The following is a 15,502-nucleotide window of genomic DNA, read 5'->3' as shown; positions in this document are numbered from 1 at the left end:
ATACAAACCTAGGTTTAGCATGCTAATACATAGTCTACCTTAAATTCCTTCATGAGTTTTTTTTTAATTAAAAGTAAAGTAACATGCTATATGTTCATGAAGTTTAATTTAATTTAAAACAGACCTAAAGGTTCCAGAAGATGCCCCATAGGTACTAAGTATAAAGATTAACTTTTCTTTGGAAGAGATACTTTGAGGACAACCACAAATGTCAGCTAAGTAACAGTTTAAACATATGATTGACACCAGAGAATTTTTAAACAAAGGAATACTCATTAAACTTATAATTGGTATTATTTGATAAAAAAAAAAAAAGAAAAGAAAAGAAAAGAAATAAGCTAAGTATCCTGGCAGAAACAAGTTCTAAAAGTCTAAGACAATTCCAATATGCACACCCTCACTTACTCCTCTAGGACAGTTTCCTAAAGTATGCTCAGTGAAGTACAGTGCAGGATGTAACAAATGGTGGAGATGGGCTCTGAAGCCAACCTTATTTGGTGAGCACTCTCTAAGTTAACAATAGTAACATACACATTTGAACTTTTACTGATACCACTTCTGACATAACTAATATTCGAAATGCTACATAAAATGCATCAACGTACATACCAATATAATCTAATCCCCTTATAGTTTAAAAATCAAAATGGCTAAATCACTACAGCAATATCTATATTCTCTCCTCTGATATAGGAGAAATAAATGAAGTACATGGTCTTATTACTGAACAATAGTCACCATTCTGGTAACATTGCTACTCTCTATTATCGTTTCCTAGAACCAAACTCCTCTATAGAAGGGGGAAATGAATGATGTATCTACTTAAAGTCTTCACAAATAAGATGCAAGTGTAGTATTAACTCATTCATATAAAAATGATCAGATTATGACATGCAGCTGAGTTTAAGAAAAAAGATAAAGCATAAAAAGTGTTTGCAAATAACAAAGGAAACATAACTATGTTTAGTGTTTAGTCCCTATTTCTCTCTTTTCTTTTAAAACAAACATGGGCATTGACCATATTTGTATCACAATATTTAGTACTAGAGGCCTGGTGCACAAAATTCGTGCACGGGGGGGGGGGGGGGTTTCCTCTCAGCCCGGCCTGCACTCTCTCCTATCCAGGACCCCTTGGGGGATGTTTGACTGCCTCTCGCAATCCGGGACCGCTGGCTCCTAACCACTCACCTGCTTGCCTGCCTGGTCGCCCCTAACCACCTCTGCCTGCCTGCCTGATCGCCCCTAACGGCCTCTGCCTCGCCCCGCACCCGGGACCCAGGATTCCCTCCTCTGGCCGGTTGCAGGCACCTGGGAAACGGGCTTCCCTCCCTCTGGCTTGCCGCAGGTACCCAGGACATGGGCCAGCCACAGCCACAGGGGACTGTGGGCGGGCGGCTTTGCCTGAGCCACAGCTGCAGGTACAAACATTGGCGCCCGGGACCGTGGGGCGGGCAGCTTGTCCCTCTCCCAGGCTGCAGGTGCAGCCGCTGGCACCTAGGACCGGGGAGCAGGCGGCTTGTCCCTCTCCCAGGCCGCAGCCTCGCTGGTTCCCATTCCTCTCTTGTGAGCTCATTTGTGCCTGGCTGGTCCCCATTCCTCTCTCCCTAGTGTTGAGTGTCTGAGCTGTTACGGTGTGATGATGTGACAACCATTTGCATACTAGCTCTTTATTATATAGGATAGACTTGCTAGACAGACTAAAACATAAAAAAAGATTTTTCTAATAAAGTTAAGTGGGCAAATAAATATCACTGTTTAGTCCTCACGTGACAAACTGCACACTCCAAAAAATCCAAAATCCTCGTTCCTTGTGCTTATGTGTATGCGCGTGTACACACACACACACACACACACACACACAGTTCTGTTGTTCTAGTTTCAGCGTTTTATGTGACTTTAAGGTAAAAGAGTTTTTAACAAAATGGGTAATACAAAACTTCTATACATGACCCTATATTAGAAAAGGAATACACTCAATTTTAGATTAATACTACCTATTTTAGTAGAGAAAGGAGTCAACTTTTAGAACAAAACAAATGCTATGAAAAAGCTTTTAAGGACTCCCTGGGAAAAGTCCATGAAAGGAAAGAAACAAAAGAACATTACAACTTCATTTAACTATGATTTTTCTCTAAGTTGTTAGGTAGCTATAAAAAAGGAGGGATATGATTGGTATCCTATATAATAAAAGGCTAATATGCAAATCAACCGAATGGCAGAATGACCAGTCGCTATGATGCGCACTGACCACCAGGGGGCAGACGCTCAATGCAGGAGCTGCCCCTGATGGTCTGTGTTCCCACAGGGGGAGCGCCACTCAGCCAGAAGCCAGGATCACTGCTGGTGAGCACAGCGGTGGTGGTGGGAGCCTCTCCTACCTCTGCAGCAGCGCTAAGGATGTCTGACTGCCGGCTTATGTCTTCTCCCCATGGGGAGCAGGCCAAAGCCATCAGTCAGACATCCCCCGAGGGTGCCTGGATTGTGAAAGGGCGCAGGCCATGCTAAGGGACCCCTGCCCCCGAGTGCATGAATTTTGTGCACTGGACCTCTAGTTTGGTATAATATTTTAAATTTTCTGACATGCTAAAATACATAAATTCATTTACAGTGAAAACTTTTTTTTTATTTTTTTCACTATCTTGGATACTTCATATAAGTGGAATCATGCAGAATTTGCACTCCAACTGGCTTCTTTCTTTCTTTAAAAAATGTATTTGTATTGATTACAGAGAAGGGAGGAGAGATGGAAACATCAATGAGAGAGAATCATTGATCGGCTACCTCCTGCATGCCCCCCACTGGGGATCAAGCCCTCAACCTAGGCATGTGCCCTTGACCGGCATAGAACCTGGGACCCATCAGTCTGTAGATCAATGCTCTATCCACTGAACCAAACCGGCTAGGGCTACAGAGAAAACTTTTCATGGAGCTAACCAATCAAGAACTTATATAGAACTTTGTGATTGAGGACTCTATCTTCAACATAATTGTATAAAAAATTCAGAATGGCCCTAGCCGGTTTGGCTCAGTGGATAGAGCATCGGCCTGCGCACTTAAGGGTCCCGGGTTCAATTCCGGTCAAGGGCATGTACTTGGTTGCGGGCACAACCCGGGTGGGGAGTGTGCAGGAGGCAGCTGATCAATGTTTCTCTCTCATTGATGTTTCTAACTCTCTATTCCTCTCCTTCCTCTCTGTAAAAAATCAATAAAATATATTTTTTTAAAAAATTCAGAATGGTTTGAATATTCAAATACTATAAAAGTTAAGGACATAATATTAAATTTTAACTCAATGAAGGCCAGTTCAAGTAAATTAAACTGTTCAACACACATAGTTACTATTTTAAAATGTTGTGTCATTCTTCTAAGGATTTGGCTTTTTAATATCCAAACATTAAATTGTACTTAAATTTTAATTTTTAAGCACAACATTGTTTTGAAGAGAGTCCAATTTTTTTAAAGGTAGAATGAACTACACCAAACCCTGACCTCTTATCAAAATTCAATTCTTCAAACATCAATTTACTCATCTAAAATTGAATCAAAATGCAAGAGGTGGTAAATACTGATGTATTAAAACAGATTTTAAGTATATATATATATATACTGTAAATTAAGTAATTTTTAAATCCAGAGTTTAATGTTGGTTTGTGACAACATGTAATTAATAAAAAGTATAATCACCACTACTTCTCAAAATATGAATGACACAACCATTAGTTTTTACTCTGAACTTTGATCAAAACAATGAAATTACAATGTGATTTATTAAAACCAGAAAAATATCACATTTTTGCTTCTCAACAGTTTATATTTTTCACAAAGTTATCTAACTAGAAATTTCTTATCCATCTAGTAGTTAACAAGAAAAGCTACTGCTAACATTTTACACAAAATTTTAATTTTGCTTTATAGAATACATTCTAACAGGATACACACTACAATTGCCTATTATTAAAATAAACAAAGATAGTCACAATTACCTGCAAAAAGATCTTCTGTGTCATCCTCTAGCACAACTTCTGCAGGTTTTGGACCATTGGAGTTTGTACTAACATCTTCTGTAAGAAGACTAATTGGTTCTGGAGAAGATGGAATTGACTGTGAAAAAAAAGAGAAAACAACCAGTAATACATAATGGATTGGCATGTTTATCTGTTATAATTATGTCTCTATACATTACAGAACTAGGCCACTCCCTTGATAGAAAGGGGAGCAAGAACAAGCACAGTTATTTATAGTTCCTCCTCTGAGGGTAAGAATGAACCCAAAACACATTCTTACTCATCTTCTCTCTTTTTCTAATAAAAAGTCACTTAAAATTGAAAAACGAAAATCTTTTCTAGTTACCCCTTTTGAGATACAAATTTTTCATGTTGTATTATAATTAACAAAAACAAAATTTAATGCTTTGGTCATATATAATAAAATTGATTAGTATATAACTGTCAAAACCAAATCTTGAAAACATGTTACAATTGTAAGAAGTTCAAAATGCTGCTTCATTATAAGATGAAGATTTAATACTAGTTGAATTAAGATTACTATTAGTCTAAAATTATGTCCTCTCCCCAAACATTTAAATTTTAATTCAGCTAAGGGACTATTTCTATACTTCTTAACCTTAAAGTATAATGACCAATATAATGGAATCTAGATTGTAAAGCTTTCAGCTTTATTATAGTTTTCTTATAACATTTAAAAGCAATACTCTTCAAAAATAACATAACATAACATAACATAACATAACATAACATAACATAACATAACATCATAACATGTCAAAAGTGCACAGCTAGCCCTGGCATGTATGGCTCACTTGTTTGGAGCATCATCACATACATCAAAAAGGTCATGGGTTCCATTCCTGGTTCCACATACCCAGGTTGTGGGTTCAATCCCTGTTTGGGGTGCATGCGAGAGGCAACCAATAGATGTTCCCCCCCCCCCCGCCCCCGTAAAATCAGTAAAAGCATGTCCTCGGGTGAGGGGTTAAAAAAAAGTGCACAGCTAGGTATTTTCACAAGCCCAACGTCCCTGTGTAACCAGCACCTAGATCAAAAAAGAGAACATTATCATCAAACCCAGAAGCTCTGCTCATACTCCCTTCCACTCTTCACCCTTTCCCTACATAGGTTTCTACCAGCATGGATTAGTTTTTCCTGTTTTTGCTCTTCATAAAATGTAACCGTACAGAACATATTCTTTTGTGTTTGGTTTTGTTCTTAATGTTATGTATATGAGATTCTTCTACATTGTTGTATGTAGTAATAGATTACTCATTCTTGTTGCTGTAAAATATTCAATGGTATGAATATACAATTAATGCATTCTACTGTTGATGGGCCTTTGAATGGCTATCAGTTTTTATAACTATCAATAATGTATGAACTTTCTAATACATACACACACCCACACCCACACACACATCTATCTTTTAGCAAACATGGGAACAAATTTCTGTTTAGTATGTACCTAGGAGTTACGGAATAGCTGAATCATTAAACAATCTTCTAACATGGTTATATAATTTGTATTCCCACAAGCAAAATATGAAAATTTCAGTTACTCCTTGTCAATGCTTTGACATAGTCCATCTTTTTCATTTTAGCTATTATGCCAGGTGCAAAGTGTATTTTACTGTGGTTTGAATTTTCATTTCCCCGATGAATAATGATGCTCAGCAATTTTTCATATGTTTAATGGTCATTTGAATATCCTCTTTTTGAAGGGTCTCTTCAAGTATTTTGCCCATTGTTCTTACTGATTTGTAAGCATTCTTTATATGTTCTGGATAAAAGTTCTTAGTCATGTCAGACATATACTGCAAATATTTTTTCCCCAGTATATGTCACTTTCTTAATGGTAGATTTTAAGGAATAGAAGATCTTAATTTTAGTAAGGGTAAATTATCTATTTTTTTCTTTATAATTAGTAAACCTTTTATACAATGAATAATCTTTTGAGCCCACCACTCCTAAGTCATATGATTTTATCATCAGCGTATAAAGTAAATTGTCCTCTATGACATGAGAGCATTTCTTCAGAGCTTTAAAAATTTCAATTCTTTATTGGAAAATTGAAAGGAGAGGCTTTCTTTGCTTTCAGGAGCTTATTCTTACACACTCAAACTCTCACAAAGGTGGGCCTCCTTTACCTAACCATTTTCACTTGAAGGAATTTAAAAACAAATAAACTAAAACATTACTTCTGAAAGATGTTCAGACAACCTCAATTCTAGCTATGTCTGGGAAGGTGATTGGCCTATATGCTCCCACAGAATATCTACTTGTCTTATCACATCCTATATAATAAAAGCCTAATATGCTAAGTGTTGTGTTTGACCGTTCAACTAGTTGCTTTGACACACACTGACCATCAGGGGGCAGACGCTCCAACTGGTAGGTTAGCTTGCTGCTGGGGTCTGGCCGATCAGGACTGGGCGAGACAGGCTGGACACACCCTGGAGCCCTCCCGCAGCCCCTCCCTGGCCGGCCCACCTCCCGAGGTCCCTCCCTGGCCAGCCCCAATCTGTACTGGGTGAGATGGGCCAGACACGACCTGGAGCCCTCCCCCAGTCTCTCCCTGGCTCCGATCAGCCCTGATCAGGACTGGGTGAGATGGGCTAGCCACACTCGGGAGCCCTCCTGTGGTCCCTCCCTGGCCCCAGTTGTGCACTGGTGGGGTCCCTCAGCCTGGCCTGCACCCTCTCGCTATCCAGAATCCCTCGGGGGATGTCAGAGAGCCAGTTTTGGCCCAATCACCCCAGGCCAGGCCAAGGGACCCCACCAGTGCATGAATCTGTGCACCGGGCCTCTAGTTACAATATAATTATCACCTGCTTATAGACTTTAAACTCTGAAAGAAAAGTATATTTTGTTATTTAATGATTTTTATTTAGTTCCTGGTAGCAAACACTCAGTGACTGTCACATGAATTCTAAGAAAATAATTATGAATATGTCTAAGAACTGGCCACAAGTTTGTCTATCAGATTGTCTATAATACTGAATACTATGAGATAGCCTACAGCACAGCTACATGAAAATGTAGTGGTGGCTCAACACTCATTTATAAAATTCTCAGTAAACTAGAAAGACAGGAGACCTTCCTCAACTTAAGAAAAACTATCTTTAAAAAAAATCTATAGCTATACCTAATAATGAGGAAGTTGAAGCTTACCACTAAGATCAGGAACAAGGAAAGGATGTCCCTTTTACAACTGCTTTTCAACACTATCCTGGAAGTCCTACCTAAAGTAGTAGGACAAGAAAAGGAAATAAGTGGTATACAGATTGGGAAGAAAGAATAAAACTCTTTGTTCACAGATGACAGGATCATCCAAGTAGAAAATCCAAAAGAATCAACAAAAAAAACCCTCCAGGACAAGTAAAGTTTCACAATACAAGGTTAATATACACAAGCTAATTGATATAAATAAGAGTTAATTTCCTACAGGAAAATTTCCAGCCAAACTTTACTCAAACTATTTCTAATAAATGTAAATTATATACACACATTTAAGAAAAATTAATTTAAAAAGATAATTTTCCAACCCATTTGTTCCAGAACAGGACTCTGGTTGGTTGGCCTGAGCCAGTTCCAGCAACTCAGGGCTCAAGGTGGGAACTTCCCTGGAACCAATCCTTCCTCAAGGGTTCCATCACAAGCCCTTCCATCACAAGGTGAGTGCGTGCTCGCTCTCTCTCTCTCTCTCTTTCTCTCTCTCTCTCATTCAGACTGGGATAATTTAGACATGCCAATTAACCCAACAGTGCACAACTCTGGGATGTACAAGAAAATCCCCACAGACAATGGCCCCAACTGGGAATTGATTTTTTTTCTTCTCATCAACATCATAACCAAATGATGCAAGGAAGGTCCAACATCTGTAAATCAGTTAATGCAATACATCACATTAACAAAATATAGGACAAACACCATATGATCATCTCAATAGAGGCAGAAAAAGCATAAGAAAGTTAAACATCCTTTTATGATATAAATGCTCAACAGAGTTGGTATAGAAGGAACATATCTACACTAATAAAAGACAAAGATGCTAATTGACCATACCTTCGCTACACCCACCAGCCAATCAGGGCGACTATATGCAAATTAACCCAACCAAGATGGCGGTTAATTTGCATGTACCGGCTGGGAGTGAAGACTGAAGACAACGTGGAAGCGAAGCGCTGCAGAAGGGAGCAAAGTAGAGGCAGCGGAGACAGGAACGGAGCCAAGGCGGCAGAGGCGGGAGGAAGGAGGGAAACCAGCCGCAGGAAGCCCTATTCTTGCAGGAATCTTCCTGCAACGGGCCTCTAGTCTCAACATAATAAAGTCCACATATGACACACCCACAGCTAATATCATACTCAATGGTGAAAAGCCAAAAAGATAAGTTTTTCTTGGAGTCACTGCTGCACAAACCTAGTGTAGTTCTGCCATTGGTAGCATCCCCAGAAAAAGCTGAAAGTCTTTCCTAAGATTGTGAAGAAGATAAGAATGCCCACTATCACCATTTCTATTGAACATGGTGTTGGAAATCCTAGCCATAACATTCAGACAAGTCCAAGAAATAAGCACGTTGCTACCTCTGCATCTATTCTGAATTAATGTATTTCAGAAATGCATTTGGAAGACAGCACTGCATCTTTATTTCTGACATATTTTAATTGTTATAACAATAAAAATAAATGAATACCATCAAATATAAAAAAAAGAAAAGGCATTCAAATTGGAAAGAAATAAAACTCTCATTATTTGCAGATGACATGATGCTATATATAGAAAACTGTAGGCTCCACCAGAAAATTATTAGAATAATGACTTCAGTAAAGTTGAAGGTCACCTACAAAAAAACCTTACAGTTAACTTAATATTTATAGCAAAAAGAATTTTTTTTCTTCCACAGCCATGAAATGGGAAAAGCTAAAACTCTTAAAAGTTTCTATTCAATATAAGACTGGTGGCCCTAGCTAGTGCATTAATGCAAAATTTTAAAAAGGCATAAGGAATGGGAAGAAGAAAAGAAGGAAGGAAGGCTCTAATCACAGACAACACAATTTCAGAGGTGGGAAACCTTTTTTCTGCCAAGGGCCATTTGGATATTTATAACATCATTTTCAGCCCATACAAAATTATCAACTTAAAAGTTAGCCTGCTGCCGAAACCGGTTTGGCTCAGTGGATAGAGCGTCGGCCTGCGGACTGAAAGGTCCCGGGTTCGATTCCAGTCAAGGGCATGTACCTGGGCTGCGGGCACATCCCCAGTAGGAGATGTGCAGGAGGCGGCTGATCGATGTTTCTCTCTCATCGATGTTTCTAACTCTCTATCTCTCTCCCTTCCTCTCTGTAAAAAATCAATAAAAACATATTAAAAAAAAAAAAAGTTAGCCTGCTATATTTAGTCAAACATTTAACTAACTCACCCCTAATGCCTTGGTAGGGCCAGACCAAATGATTTTGAGGGTCTTATACAGCCCAGGGGCTGGACGTTCCCCACCCCTGACCTACATAGGAAATCTCAAGGACTCTACAAAAAATAAAAAATAATGTTCAGCAGTGTTGTAGGATACAGGGTCAATATGCCACCAATTAATAAATATAAAAAGAAACAAAAGTTCCAAGCTGGTTTGGCTCAGTAGATAGAGCGTCAGCCTGTGGACCAAAGGGTCTCAGGTTCAATTCCGGTCAAGGGCACATGCTCGGGTTGCAGGCTGGATCCCCAGTGTGGGGTGTGCAGGAGACAGCTGACCCATGATTCTCTCTCATCATTGATGTTTTAGTCTCTCTCTCCCTCTCCCTTCCACTCTGAGATCAATGAAAGTATATTTTTTATTTTTTATTTTTTTTTAATATATTTTATTGATTTTTTACAGAGAGGAAGGGGGAGAGATAGAGAGCCAGAAACATCAATGAGAGAGAAACATCCATCAGCTGCCTCCTGCACATCCCCCACTGGGGAAGTGCCCGCAACCCAGGTACATGCCCTTGACCGGAATCGAACCTGGGACCTTTCAGTCCGCAGGCCGACGCTCTATCCGCTGAGCCAAACCGGCTTTGGCGAAAATATATTTTTTAAAAAAGAAATAAAAATACCATATGTGCATTAAATACTTAGGTATAAACTAACAAAATATGTGCTAGATCTGTATGCAGAAAACTATAAACACTGATGAGAAAAATCAAATAAGACCTAAATAAATGGAGAGAAACAGTATACTTATGGCTTAAAGGCTCAATATTTTTAATGTTAATTCTCTATTGTAGAAATCAATAAACTGATTATAAAATTATGTGGAAAGAGAAAAGAACTATAATAATCAAAACAATTTAAGAAAAATTAAAGTGGATTCATATTACCTGATTTCAAGACTCGAGTTACAGTAATCAAGGTAGCATAAAACTGGCAAAAGGACAGTCAACAGATCAATGAACAGAACAGAGTCCAGGAGAAACTAAGATGGCGGCATAGATAAACACCGGGAAATAGTCGCCTCCCACAACAATTGACAAATATCCCAAAGGACGGAGCAAACATCGTCCAAAACAACAGGAAGGCTGGCTGAGTGTAATTTCTACAACTAGAAGAAAAGAAAAGCACGCTGAGAGCCAGAGGAGCTGCGGAGGCTGAGTGCAGAGGTACAGCAGTGGCGGCGGCGGCGGCTCGCGCTCGCGGAAAGGGGGTGGCACCTGAGGACGCGGCTGTCTTTTTGAATCACAAGCTCCCGACTGCTCTGAACTCCGGTTCTGGGAAGTCTCTGGGGACCCAGGACTCATACGGGGAGAGGCTGCTCTGTCAGGCGGCAGCGGGCGAACTTGAGGGCGGATTTCCCTCAGAGGTGCTTGCAGCCGTTACCGGGACACTGAGATGCGCGACTCCGGGCGCGGAGAATCAGCCATAGCTTCTTTCTCCGCCCTTTTGACTCCCTGAGACCCCGCCCCACCCAGGCTGCAGCAGAGGCTTTTGCATGTGAATGTACCTAACTACAGCCCAGCCAAGCAGACCCGGAACTTCCAAGAGAAGGCCCAAGGCCCCGCAGCGGCTTGCATTGCTTCACAGCTGAGCCTCTCCGTGGCTCCGGCTGTGTGGCCTCAGGCAGGGGCTGAATTAGCACCTCCTTAGATCCAGGAGCCACTGTACCCAGTGGTCAGAGAGGGACCATTCTCCCACTTCAGACACAGCTGCTTCCCACAGCCAATTGGCCTGGAGGTCAATTCCTCCCAGTGATCCTACAACAACCAAGGCACCAAGAGTGTCCACCCCAGGTAACTGGGGAGGCTGAGCCACTGGGCCCTACAGGACACCTGGCGTGCAGGGCCACTCTATCAACACAGGGAAGCAGCCAAAATGCGGAGACAAAGAAACAGGTCACAATTGGCAGAAACGGAGGAGGGCAGACGACTGGATATAGAGTTCAAGGCCACGTTTATAAGGTTTTTCAAGAATTTTATGTAAACCGCCGATAAATTTAATGAATCCCTCAAGGAGTATAGTGAGACCATGGAGGACATGAAAAAGGACCAACTAGAAATTAAGCATACACTGACTGAAATAAAGAATAATTTACAGAGATCCAACAGCAGACAAGAGGATCCCAAGAATCAAGTCAAAGATTTGAAATACAAAGAAACAAAAAATACCCAACCGAAATAGAAAAAAGAAAAGAGATTCAAAAAATATGAAGATAGTGTAAGGAACCTCTGGGACAACTTCAAGCGTACCAACATCAGAATTATAGGGGTACCAGAAGGAGAGAGAGGGCAAGATATTGAAAACCTTTTTGAAGAAATAATGACAGAAAACTTCCCCCACATGGTGAAAGAAATGGACTTACAAGTCCAGGAAGCACAGAGAACCCCAAACAAAAGGAATCTAAAGAGGACCACACCAAGACACATCATAATTAAAATGCCAAGAGCAAAAGATAAGGAGAGAATCTTAAAAGCAGCAAGAGAAAGACAGTCAGTTACCTACAAGGGAGTACCCATCCGACTGTCAGCTGATTTCTCAACAGAAACCATGCAGGCCAGAAGAGAGTGGCAAGAAATATTCAAAGAGATGAATAGCAAGAACCTACAACCAAGATTACTTTATCCAGCAAAGCTATCATTCAGAATGGAAGGTCAGATAAAGAGCTTCACGGATAAGAAAAAGCTAAAGGAGTTCATCACCACCAAACCAGCATTATATGAAATGCTGAAAGGTATTCTTTAAGAAGAGGAAGAAGAAAAAGGAACTCTTACCATTTGCCACAGCATCGATGGAACTGGAGAGCAGATAAATACCACAAGATCTCACTTATTTGTGGAATATAATGAACAACATAAACTGATGAACAAGGACTGATCCAGAGACGGAGAGGCTTTGATTGGACTGTCGGGCCTTGGAGGGAAGGTAGGGGAGGGTGGGGGCAAGGGGGAAGGATCAACCAAAGGACTTATATGCAAGCATATAGGCCTAACCAATGGACACGGACAACGGGGGGGTGAGGGGATGAGCGGGGGGGGGGGGGGGAAGGGGGGGGGCGGGGGGAGGGGGTAGAGGGTACACATATGTAATATCTTAATCAATAAAAATAAAAAAAAAACAGAACAGAGTCCAGAAATAGACCCACACATATATGCTCAACTGATTTTGGACAAAGATGCAAAGACAACCCAATGGAGAAACTTTCTGAGTCTAAGAGCTTCTTTAACTTAGCATAAAGCACCTGAGATTCAAAAATGTTGCGTTTACTGAAAAATACTATCAACCAACTTGACCTAACATTTATAGAACATTCTACCCAACATCAGACTATGTATTTTTTTTCTAGTGCACACATAATATTTACCATGACAGAACATATTCTGAGTCATAAAACAAACCTTAATAACATTATTACTTCTCAATAAATGGTGGTGGAAAAACTGGATATCTATAAGCAAAAACAATGAACCTCAACTAATACAAAAATTAACTCAAAATGAATGCCAGGCCTAAATGTAAAACTATAAAATTTCTAGAAAAAAACATAAGCAAAACCTTTGTGACCTTGAGTTAACATTAGCAAAGAATTTCATAGGTGACATATAAGGGTCTATCAATAAAAAAGAAAGGATAAACTTGAACTTCATCAAAATAACAAACTTTTGTTCTGTGAAAGATATTATTAATACCATAAAAAGACAAGCCACAGCCCTGGCTGGTTTTGCTCAGTGGTTAGAGTTTCGGCCCGGGGAACCAAGGGTTGAAGGTTCAATTCCCAGTCAAGGGCACATATCTCAGTTGCAAGTTTCTCAGCCCCAACAGGGGTGCATGTGGGTGGCAACCAATCAATGTATCTCTCTCAAGTCAATGTGTCCCACCCACCATCCCTCCCGTTCTCTCTAGAAATTAATGAAGAAAAACAATTCCTCCTGTAAGAATTAAAAAAAAAAAAAAGACAAGCCACAGACTAGAAAGAAAATATCTGCCAACGGATTTATACTTAAAATATGAAGAACTCTTAAAACTCAATAAGGAAACCCAATTTTTAAAATATGCCAAGTATGTGAAAAGACACTTCACCAAAGATAATTTTCAGATGGTGAAAAGATACTCAGCATCATTAATAATCAGAGAATGTATATTGAAACCACAATGAGATAACACCACACCTATTAGAATGGCTAAAAAAATCAGTGGTATGCTGGTAAACGTTTGGCAAACGAGTCTTAGGGAGAGAAGACCCTGATTTTTAGCTTTTGTGGATTTCTGTGGTATAAATATGCCCCCCACTGTGTCTGATTACCCCTCACAAAACTGTAAAGTTGGGAAAATATGTACTTTCACCATACAGACAGAATAGACATACAACCTCAAGAACACAGAAAAAAGTAAAATGTAGTAAAGGAATTAGGAAGTAATTAAGTTTAAAATATTTAGCTTTGTTTTCAATTTAAGCATTCATTTATATAATTTAATTTTTAACAACAGCAGTATGAATTAACCAGCCTACAAAATTACTGAAAACTGAACAATCATTTTTCGAGCCAGAATAAACTAGCCTCAAGCTCGCCACTGCCTAAAATAAAAACTTACACTACCAAGTGCTGACAAGGATGTGAACAACTGGAATTCTTATTCACTGTTGATGGGAAAGCAAAATGATATAGCTGTTTGTACAGGAAAACAGTTTGGCAGCTTTCTCTCTTAGAATCTCTTACAATTTTATAAGATTTCAGAGATCAAATGAAAGAAACCTGACCAGAGAATGAAATTGATATATCCAACTTCATCAAATGTTCCATGGGGCTAGTCTTCAGGATTCAAATACTCAAAAATATATTCAAAGCATGACTCTCTGATTAGGGGTAAAATTTAATATGAAAATAACTTTTATGATACCAGGAAATACAGTAATATGCTTTTTTCTTGAAGCATCATGCATTTGTTTTAATGAACCCACACAGATAATTGATTTTCAAAACAATGTCCTATTGAATTTGGTCTCGAGTTATATTATACTACAGCCATTAACTCATGAGACTAAAAAGCAAATAACTTCACCTCCCTCTACCTTATCTCCATTGAACCTTTTTGGGAGAAAGTTTGGCAGTTTCTTACAAAGTTAGTCTTATATTAACCATACAACTCAGCAATCCTACCTCTCAGTATTTATACAAAAGAAATGAAAACTGTGTTCATAGAAAAACGCGTACATAAATGTGTATATTGGCTTTACTCTTTAATGCCAAAAACTGGAAACAACAGAAATGTCCTTCAACAGCAAACTGTGCTTTATACAATAAATTCAGCAATAAGAAAGAATGAATTATTGGTACATGCAACAACATTGATAAATCTCAGATGCTTTACGCTAAGTTAAAGAAGCTAGACTAAAAAAGTTTCATACTGGCCCCACTGAGCAGTGATTAGTGTTGGCCCTCACATGGAAGGGTCGCAGGTTTTTTTATTTTTATTTTTTACTAAGCATCAACTTTTTTTTTTAACTTAAATTCTTTATTGTTGAAAGTATTACATGTCTCCTTTTTTCCCCCCACTGACCTCTCCCCGGCTGCTCCCTCCCCCCAACACATCCCCTCAACGCCCTACCATCTGTGTACATTGGTTATACGTACATGCATGCATACAAGTCCTTTGGTTGATCTCTTACTGCCCCCCCCCCCCCCCCCCCCGCAACCTCCTGCCTTCCCTCTGAGGTTTGATGGTCTGTTCAATTTCTATGTCTCTGGATTTATTTTTGTTCATCAGTTTACATTGTTAATTATATTCCACAAATGAGTGAGATCATGTGATACTTATCCTTCTCTGACTGGCTTATTTCTCTTAGCTTAATGCTTTCCAGGTCCATTTATGCTGTTGCAAATGGTAAGAGTTCTTTCTTTTTTACAGCAGCGTAGTATTCCACTGTGTAGAGGTACCATATTTTTTTAATCCACTCATCTGCTGATGGGCACTTAGGCTGTTTCCAAATCTTAGCTATTGTAAATTGTGCTGCTATAAATATAGGGGTG

General features: G+C 39.5%; 1 protein-coding gene across 3 annotated transcripts in view; it reads right to left on the bottom strand.

Annotated features, from left to right (window-relative positions):
- Positions 1-15,502, bottom strand: part of SNX2 (sorting nexin 2) — a 51,865-nt gene that overhangs the window by 32,705 nt on the left and 3,658 nt on the right. For all 3 annotated transcript variants that reach the window (XR_013995859.1, XM_081088893.1, XM_081088892.1), the window contains exon 2: positions 3,984-4,101. Coding sequence is in view for 2 of the 3 variants with exons in the window: in XM_081088893.1 (XP_080945019.1) it covers positions 3,984-4,101 (118 nt within the window). In the remaining variant the exon portion in view is untranslated. The remainder of the gene's footprint in view (positions 1-3,983; positions 4,102-15,502) is intronic.

Source organism: Myotis nattereri (genome assembly GCF_964212035.1).
Source record: "Myotis nattereri genome assembly, chromosome: 4".
Lineage (NCBI taxonomy): Eukaryota > Metazoa > Chordata > Mammalia > Chiroptera > Vespertilionidae > Myotis > Myotis nattereri.
The sequence above is the reverse complement of the archived record's forward strand: the minus strand, read 5'-3'. Positions and strand labels throughout refer to the sequence as shown.